The following is a 9,810-nucleotide window of genomic DNA, read 5'->3' as shown; positions in this document are numbered from 1 at the left end:
AGCCTGCACTACAATGACACAACACACAACTCCGTGACCGAGTCAACGGGGTTCCAAAAAGCACTGCCAGGTGACTGTCATCCGGACGTTAAGTACTGGAGGTGGTCCATCAATTATCCAGTCCGAAGATAGGTAGAGACTCCACCCAGATACCTAGCAGCCACGCCCAGGTGTCCACCTCCTAGGAGAGAAAAAAGGGAAAATACCGCCAGCCATCCTCCGGGGGGAGGCACGACACCAACAAACACATCACTGGGTCATAACAATGGGTATTAAGCTGTATAACAACTCTTAATTCTATGATAGGTGATTTATAATGTACATATTTATTTATTAATGCAATTTGCACTTCTCTTCTCTCTTACACAATGTCACAATCTTTCATAAGACTGTGTGTGTCACACACACACACATGACATATGCAAACACGGTTTAATTTGTGCACAAGCCTGTTTAACCACTTTCTGAAACTGCAAGGACACAGGAATTTTAAACTCAGTAAGTTTCTGTGAAGCTTAAATTTTCTGCTCAGGTTACAGTAATGATAAGTATCTAAAAGCAACATTTCAAATATGAGCCAGATGAGACAGGCCAGCATTACATATCTGTGATGGTGAAATGTGAATCTCCAGTTTTAGTTGACAGTTTGAAAAGTAACTTATGATCAGTGGAGGGACAATCAGGTGTAAGGATCGCATCAGGAGCAAAATATGTCAGGGACGGAAAAACTAAAATAAGTCTCACTAGCTGTGCTGCTAGCATGGCTATAAAGAAAAGCTTTACTGTGGGAAAAGAAAAGAAAAATAAATAAATTATCAAATGTGACTGCCTGTCCACGCAAAGGCATGTTTGCACTATAGACATGTACAGTAAAATTTATCTAAGTCTGCAGAGCACACAACCTATTCATAATGAGGTTCTAGGTTCTTCTAGGTTCTAGGTTCTTTATTATTTGTCACATGCATAGTTATACAAGTATAACACACAGTGAAATGTAGCCTGACACGCTCCTCGACATGTGCAAAAATTGGGGGGGGTGTAGAGGAAGAACATACACATATATATATATATATATATATATATAGATAGTATATACACTGGGTGAATGTGCAGTAGTAGCAGCAAGCAGGTGAATTCTGTACATTAATATGAATAGATATCTGACTATTTTACAGGATAGACAATATAAACATATTTAAAATTAAAGGAATTGAAATGTACATTGTGCCTTGGTTTAGTGTCTGGAAGAGTCCTGACTCAGTCAATTATAGATGATGTGAGAGGGCGGGTGTGTGTGTTTAGGGCACGGATGGCTTGGGGATAGAAGCTCCTCTTGAGTCTCTCTGTCCTTGCCCGGAAGATGGACGATGGATAATGAGAAAAGATTATTTAAAAGTACACAAACTACTTAAAAGTTTAAAAGTGTTACCCATCACATTCCAAACAAATGGGAAAAGGGTTTCTTATGTTCAATGGAAGCTGATGAAATGAAAGAAGGCAAACATATCACACACTTCTGTATGTCTCTTGGCCTTGAATTTGTTTTGTCACAAAATATTTTCAGAGACAGCTTGTCTGTTTTGTGTTTCTTTTTCCACAGACAAGATAAACTGCCTGATCTGCCTTGCAGCACAGCTATGTAGGCATGTCTGATATAATCTGGTGCAATAGGGCATCGCTTTGATGTACTTTTAAGTTGCAGTATTGTTTGTGGAGCTGCAGTTGCACTTCCTCAGAAGACTCAGTGAAGATGGCACAGGTTGTTTTTGCACTCTTAGCTGTGTTCCTTGTGTCACTCTGCACCGGACAGGACTTTTGCCCAAAGGAAAAATGTCCTCAGTACAAAGTGGTTGAGACGCACCAGGTAGGCTTTGGAACAGTTCACAAATACTATTGTTGTGTTCTTATTTCTAGTCGCTAAGTATAGTTTTTGCTTCTGTTGTGTGCAGGACTTTGAGGTGCGCTTATATGGTGCTACCGACTGGATTACCACAAAGCTCGACAGCACTGGGGCCAGGGATTATTTAGCTGCAAATTCACGCCTGAAGACCTACGTCAAGAGACAGGCTGAAGCAGGTACATGAGGCACTGAAATATCACTCGAGTATGTAATTTAGTTTGTGATGGCAGTAGCTAAACTAAACATGGAACTGTATAAATAAGTAATATGTTGATCTAAGATCTAAGATGGTGTGCAAAACTTCTAAATTAGTTGAGAAATGTAAGATTAAAATCAACATAACAACAACTAGAATCTGATACCTTGTATTCCTTTAGTCTTGTGTTACCTGGTTTAATATTCAAGTTGCCATATTAGAACCTGAGCTGTTGTGGAGGGAAATATTTTAAGAGAGTAGGATATTTGATAAATGCAATCATTTATTAACTGAAATAAACCCTGGTCCCTAACCAGTACTTGACAAACAAAATCCTCTTTAAAGAGTTCCCACAATAACTTGCATCATATTAAACTGTTACAGGTAAGGAGCAGTTCATTTTCTATTTTTTATTATGTTCTATGGGGTTCTTTGGCAAAAATTAAGATTTCACATCATATCTTAAGAAATATATCACAAATTGAAATTTGACTCTTCAAGATTTTTTTTTCTTTTTGTCTTAAAAAACAGATTTAGTCCTTAGGCTTCCCACTTATTGGGGTGGCTTTAGCTCTGGTGGTAGAGCAGGTCGCCTACTAATTGGAAGGTTGGTGGTTTGATCCCCATCTGCTACAGTCTGCATGCTCTCCAGGTGCATCAGTGTATGAATGTGTGTGAAAAGTTAGATAGAAAAAGTGCTAGACGAATGAGGCCTAGTTGTGTAAAGTGTTTTGAGTGCTCAGATAGAGTAGAGAAGCATTATATAAGAACCAGTCTATTTACCACTCTGAGTTCTGTACAATGTTTGTTTCTTTCAGGTTTTGAGATTCCTGATGATTGCTGGCCTGTACTGGTCACTGTTACTGAAGGTGAAGGTGATCCTAAAATGTCGGTGTCGTGGTTTGTTCCTTCTGGTGGCAAAAAGGGAGAAATATATGATCCATTAGTCAAACTAGAAACTAAACCTGAAGCCACCATCTATGTAAGGTGAGCGGTGTGTCCATTTATCTTTTAAATCACTTTGATTTCTTCAGTAGATCCAAAGTTTTTCATTTTGCAGTTGTATTGTAGAATATAACTGCAAATTTGAGCCAAATTGTGAAGTTCTAAATGAACAAAATCAGTCATTATGACAGAAAAGAGAATTAAAAGAGAGCAGCTAACACACAAGTCTAAATCTCACAGGGAAAGATGACTCAATTTTGCTTTTCTTTGTTTTAAGGGTTTTCGGTGGTGCTCCAAGCACTGAGACTGGCCAGGAAAACACAAAGATTCTTCGTGAGGCCTTGGCTAAGACTGGGAAAACCTTTGATCCCAGCACTCATGCTGCAGCTACCTATGAATCCTATTTTTCTTTTACTCACCACAATGAAATCTGGATCAGTGCTGCCTCACAACAACAGAACTAAGTAAATGCTCTTGTCAGGTTGCAGACCTTTTGCATTGGTTGCTGCTAGAATGAACAGATATAATGTGTGCACAAAGGAACAGGGAAGAGAGAACCTCAACAGAACTAAGCAAACTGATTTCTGGAATGTTGTGGTTTAGTTTAGTTCCTGGAACCGAAAACATAGTAACAGTTTGTTCTACTTTTTCTTTATTCTCTTTCATCTGTGAATAGAAAGTAATGATTTCAGATCACCCCTTAAGCCCAGGAGGACTTGGCTCACAAAAAGTTGTTTGCTCGTTGATTGTTTAGAACACCTTGATAACTTTTAGACTCTAACATGACCTTTTATGTCTATTTCTGGAGTTATCATATATATTGAAGAGTTTATTTTTAACCATCTTATTCTTAAAATTTTAAAAGTGCATTGTCCCTAAGAGATATAAAATTGTTTTGACTTTTTTCTAAATTCCTGTTATTTCTTACTGGGTAATTTATATTCTGCAATAAAACAGCATTTTGTGAGCATTTTGCATTCTGTTACTGTGAAATTTTCTATAACTACACCTCCTATAAAAGTCCCTTCCCCACCTATACCCCACCTATCACTTTCATGAGCAAGTTCAGAGACAAGCTAGAAGATTCCACTCAGAAGTCTGCTGGACCAGAACGGGTGAATTCCCGTGCCCTCAAGGCCTGCTCCCCCCAGCTTTGTGAAGACTTTTATAAACTGATGAGTCTGAGTCTGCAGAGGGTCATTCCTTGTTCCTGTACCAAAGACACCACGTCCCAGTGGCCCCCAGGATTACAGACCTTTAGCACAGGCTTCCCATGTCATGAAGACACTGGAAAAACTCATTGTTGACCAGCTCCAACCTATGTTCAGGCCACATTAGGTTCCCCTTCATTTTGCTTACCAGGCCCCCCTTGGAGCTTGGGAGGCCATCTGTTCAATCACCCATCTGGACCAGCCAGCGAGCACTGTGAAGATCAGGCTTTTTGACATTTAATACCATCAGGCCGATCCTCCTCGGTGATAAGCTGACAGCGATGCAGGTGGATGCCTCTCTTGTATCCTGGATTGGTGATTAGCTGACAAGAAGACCACAGTCTGTGCATCTCCAACACCGAGTGTCTGACAAGGTGATCAGCAACACAGGGGAACCACAAGGGACCATCCTGTCCCCTTTTCCTTTCACCCTCTACACCACAGACTTCAGCCACTGCACAAAGACCTACCATCTTCAGAAGTTTTCTGATAACTATGGTTGGATACGACGAGTGATGAGGCTCAACATTACAAAAACCAAAAAAGTATTTGTGGACTTTTGAGTTGAGTGAGAACCAGGAAACCTGTGACCCCTGTTTCAATCCAAAGGGGTGAATGCGGACATTGTGGAGGACTATAAATACCTTGAAATACACAGAGACAATAAACTGGACTGGGTTAAAAACACCACTGCACTCTACAGAAAGGGCCACGGTCGTCTCTATTTTCTGAGGCAGCTGAGTTCTTTTAACACCTGTCGGACAATGCTCAGGATTTTCTATGAGTCTGTTGTGGACAGCAGTGTTGGTCAAGTTACTTGAAAAAAGTAATTACTACCTAACTACCAATTACTTCTCCAAGAATGTAATCCCGTTACTTTACTGATTCAGTTCTATTTTTTTTTTCTGCATAATCCATCATATAAAATTGAATCAAATGAAAAAGTCTCTTTTTAAAAATTGTTTTATTAGTTTTAATCTTTTGACTTTATGCACATTGCATTAAGCAAAAATTAAATTACATGCAACAGTCTTTGACTTGCGTTTAACATTTAAATCTATTTTCTGCATATTTCAGCATATAAAACTGCAAAAAATAAATCAAATTAAAGATTCAGCGGTTTCACATTCCCGTGGCAGCGTGCTAGGTATTCGCTCAGATTACAACAGAAGAGCCACCTCCACGGGACAAGACTCAGCTGTCCATCTGCATCTAAAGGACAAAGATCACTCTTTCGAGGATGCCAATGTTCACATTTTGGACAGATAAGACAGGTTTGAAAGAGGAGTGAAAAAAGCCATCTATGTCCAGTGTGAACGACCATCTTTGAACACAGGCGGCGGTTTACGACACCAACTGTCTGCCATCTATAATCCAGTTCTGAGATCCCTTCCCAGACGCCTTAACGCCCACTCACATCCTGGGCCATCTGACCTCAGGAAATCACATGATAGGGGCTAGGTTTCACAATGAGCTCATCCGAAACCTTGGCTGATAGTGACCTACACCCATTTTCACACCTTGGCTTGTGTGATTAGGTAGAGGATCATTAGGGGGTCCATTGTCCCCCTTGGGGGGACACTCCCACAGGGCTTACATCTTGGACTCTCCACCATCTTCCCCACAGCTGTCAGACTCCTGAACTCTGCCTCCTGACATCTGACCCACGTTAAACTCATGGACTGAACATACACACACCCACAATGGACAACTGTACCCTCAAACACACAATAATAACATGGACTGAACCACCACTCACAACCACTAGCACTTTATATAGCCTCTGTAGAAACTATCTACACCCTCACTTATCTTAACTGCACTACTGTATAGCTCTGTGTAAATAATCATTCTGTACATTCGATAATCTTTAATCCTACAACTGTTTACAACTTGCATAGTTCCCATTTCTGTATAGCTGTATATCTCAGATTCTGTAAAGTTATTTATTTCATATTCTGTATAGTTTTTCATATTTATATCCTGTTCATATCCTGTACATAGCTTGTACTCACTACAGCCTGTACATACTTATAGTTATAGAATATTCACAACATACTTCATACCGTGTACATTATAACATACCATAATAGACCCATTTCTGTAATATACTCACATATCTATATTATTGCTAATATATATTGTAATATATCTATATCACTAAAGCACTTCTGGATGGATGCAAACTGCATTTCGTTGCCCTGTACCTGTGCATGTGCAATGACAATAAAGTTGAATTCTATTCTATTCTATTCTATTTGACCCTAGAACTGAAGAAGCTTCTCGGATGAGAGGTGAAACGTCTTCAAGCAACTGAAAGAAGTCCAGACGCTTTTCTTTCTAAACTCCTTAGACTACGATGACCTGGATGACTGAGAACCTTCACAGACAGGTGTTGTCACAGGTGGCCAGTGCCATCCTCTATTCTGTTGCATGTTGCATGCTGGGGCAGCAGGTTGAGGGTCGCAGATCCAACAGATTCAATAAACTGATCCGCATGGCCAGTAATGGTGTGGGGATTGAGCTGGACTGGCTTAAGGTGGTGTTAGTGAGACGGATATTGTCCAAGATAAGGACAATCACTCCCACACACGCCATGACATGGTGGACAGTCAGAGGAGCACGTTCACTGTAATGCATGTTAAAAGACAAACTGGTCTGCCTTGCAGGTTGAAGAACTATGTGGGTGTGCCGCATAGAATTAGACGTGACACTGTGATTATCTTATTAAACAGGAGGACTTAGTCCAGAGCTCAGTTCATCAAGAGTCTGTGATCATGGCACAGGTAATGTTTGCACTCTTCGCACTTTTTCTGGTTTCAGTCTGCACAGGACAGGACTTCTGTGTGGGAAAGTGTCCCCACTACAAAGTACTCGAGGCCTACCCGGTAAGTTTTTGGAACAATTCAGATACAGAATTTGTGTCATCTTCTTTATAATGGTTCTTTAACATTTGTGCTTCTTTTGCGTGCAGGACTTTGAGGTGCGCTTATATGACACTTCCACCTGGATTACTACCAAGGTTGACAGCTCCCAGTCCAGTGATGTCCTCGCTGCAAATTCACGGCTGAAGGATTATGCCAAGAAGCAAACTGAAGCAGGTATACGAGGAACTGAAAGTGCAAGTGTGTGATGTAGTTTGTTTTGTAATGTTGATGTCTCTTTTCAAACACAGTAATCCAAGAGATTACTTATTTCAAATGGGCCATAAGAGGACCACAGCTATACAAATCAAGTTAATTCACTAGTTACTGACTGATGCGTAGGATTACAAAAACTAAAACTGATTATTTCCTGGTACCACTTGTAAGTACGAGGTAAGCAAAGTAAAGGAAGACAAGGTCTTATTATATATATATATATATATAAAAGTATATAAAACAAGTACAACTAGTTCTTCATAAGAAGAGTTGTTTGATTTTTATTCAAAACTGAAAGAAAGAAGAAAAAGGGGAGCTCAAATCTAAAATTTGTAACTTAAACACATTTGTACTGTTTTATTGTCCATATTAAAGAAATACTTGATATAGCATGGAGTCATTTTTCTTATTAAAAAATGTATTGAATTTGAAAAAAAATATTTAAAGACTATAAAATTTCATAAATCGCTGACTTATTTCAGAAATGTTTTAGCTCTGAATTTCTGCAGCCCCACACATTTTCAGTAAAATGCACCTTCAAGCATGTTTTTCTTTCTTTTTCTCTTCCAGGTTTTGAGATCTCTAGTGACACTTGGCCTGCACTGGTCAAGGTCACAGATGGTAAAGGTGATCCTGAATTTGCCTTATCCTGGTTTATTCCTCCTGGTACCACAACACCTGAAAATTCTGATCCCTTGGTCCAACTGGAAAGTAAACCTGAAGCCACCGTGTATGTCAGGTGAGAAACAAGTCCATTTATCTAGTTTTTCCCCAGAAAACCAAGAAAGACTTTAATTCAGCAGTTATTTTGTAAATCTGTAAACATGTTACCACCTAACAAATACTAAAAAGGGAGGAACATTAATTTTGGACTAAGCTTCACCAGATTCCAATTTGGGGGTCAGAAAGAGAATTAACTATGAAGTTTCACATACATAATATGCAAAATTACTTACAGAATAAACTTCAATGATAGCAAGTTTTTAAAAGCATTAAAAGGAGGGCAAAGCCTAAATCTCTTTAGTCTTTGGCCAACCTGAAAGATATCTAGAATTCTGCTTTGTTGTCTGCTCTAAGGGTTTTCGGTGGCGCTCCAAGCATCCAGAGTGGCCAAGAAAATGCAAAGAAGCTTCGTGAGGCCTTGATTACAGCTGGGAAAACCTTTGATCATGACACTTACAATGGAGCTGGATATGAATCATTTTTCTCTCTTACTCACCACAATGAAATTTGGATCTACGCTGCCTGACAACAGCAGACATCGTGAGCTGAACAAAATCTTTTCATCATGTAATCAAAGTGGGTTTTTCCATAGACATCATTTACTGTTTCACTTGCAGTAAGAAATCATGCACTGTATTTTTGGGGGGGCATTCGTAGATTTTGTGTTCTACATATCTCCACAGGGGTTTACTTTTTTAAGTGTGTGTTTTGTGTCTTTTTCTATTTCTTTACTGTTTGCAAAAGCCCTTGTTTTTAATTTCATGCATTGGTAGAATGTTCCTTACATGAGTCAGCCCTGGAGGAACTTTCCTGCAGGTCTCCAATTACACAGAAATGCAGTTAGACTTGTTTGTGCAAAAGCTGAACATACCTCCAGGGTCATTGTTTCTGGGCTACGTCCTGACATACTGGTTTATCTGCATGTAAATAAAGATTGCTCGCAAATGATAACGCATGTTACACTTGACTACCTTTAGAAATTAAAAGATCCTCCCATTCCAAAAACATGTTTGTTTGTTTTTGAGAACCTAAGGTTACCCTTTCTGTTTGTTTGGATGCATAATTACATGAAACTGCTACAGTCACAGAAACATAGCTAACTACAACTGAAATAAAAAAGCCATCTACTTTGTAATAACAATTTTTTGTAGCATCTGAGCCTGTTTATTTGTCCTTGTTTTATATTTTGAAAAACAAAAACTCCGAAAAGTACGTACAAATTCCAAAAGCATGTACAAACTCCAAAGCATGTACAAACTCCAAAACACATTTCTAGCATTAATTGGACTTCCAAAACAGAGCTACCTAGATCACTTAAATTACACAATTGAAAGCATATGTGTATTGTTTGTGTATTTACACACAAGCACTCATATATATTCAAATAATTTTTAAAAAATGTTCATTTACCTGTTACTACCACACACCAAATCCGGCCGTTGGTACTTCCTGGCTTGTGTAGCCACTAGGTAACAAAAAGCTCAACACTGCCCCTGTTTTGTACGTGCTTTGGAATTTGTACGTGCTACGGAGTTTGTACGTGTTTTGGAGTTCGTGCATGTTTCATCTCTAGGGGCCACCGTAAGTATACTTTTATTTATTCACTCCACATAAAATGTAATAAATAAATCATATAATACAAAAACCAACTATTTACATTTCAACTTTTAACTATTTAAATTTTCAGCTTTTTCC

At 39.0% G+C, this 9,810-nt stretch overlaps 2 protein-coding genes across 2 annotated transcripts; both read left to right on the top strand.

Moving 5' to 3' along the window:
* The first annotated feature begins 1,621 nt into the window (after positions 1–1,621).
* On the top strand, positions 1,622–4,016 carry LOC120741741 (heme-binding protein 2-like). Its single transcript, XM_040044771.1, has 4 exons — positions 1,622–1,864; positions 1,950–2,076; positions 2,915–3,083; positions 3,319–4,016. Exons 1-4 carry the CDS (start codon positions 1,751–1,753, stop codon positions 3,503–3,505), a joined length of 597 nt encoding a protein of 198 aa, XP_039900705.1. The 5' UTR covers positions 1,622–1,750; the 3' UTR covers positions 3,506–4,016.
* Positions 4,017–6,981: 2,965 nt separating this feature from the next.
* soul2 (heme-binding protein soul2) lies at positions 6,982–9,256 on the top strand. Its single transcript, XM_040044772.1, has 4 exons — positions 6,982–7,140; positions 7,227–7,353; positions 7,963–8,131; positions 8,470–9,256. The coding sequence occupies exons 1-4, from the start codon at positions 7,030–7,032 to the stop codon at positions 8,639–8,641; spliced, it is 579 nt and encodes a 192-aa protein (XP_039900706.1). The 5' UTR covers positions 6,982–7,029; the 3' UTR covers positions 8,642–9,256.
* Positions 9,257–9,810: the final 554 nt, after the last annotated feature.

The sequence above is a fragment of the Simochromis diagramma genome, unplaced genomic scaffold (assembly GCF_900408965.1).
Source record: "Simochromis diagramma unplaced genomic scaffold, fSimDia1.1 OVJJ01000486.1, whole genome shotgun sequence".
NCBI classification, from domain to species: domain Eukaryota; kingdom Metazoa; phylum Chordata; class Actinopteri; order Cichliformes; family Cichlidae; genus Simochromis; species Simochromis diagramma.
This window is presented reverse-complemented; position numbering and strand designations above follow the sequence as displayed.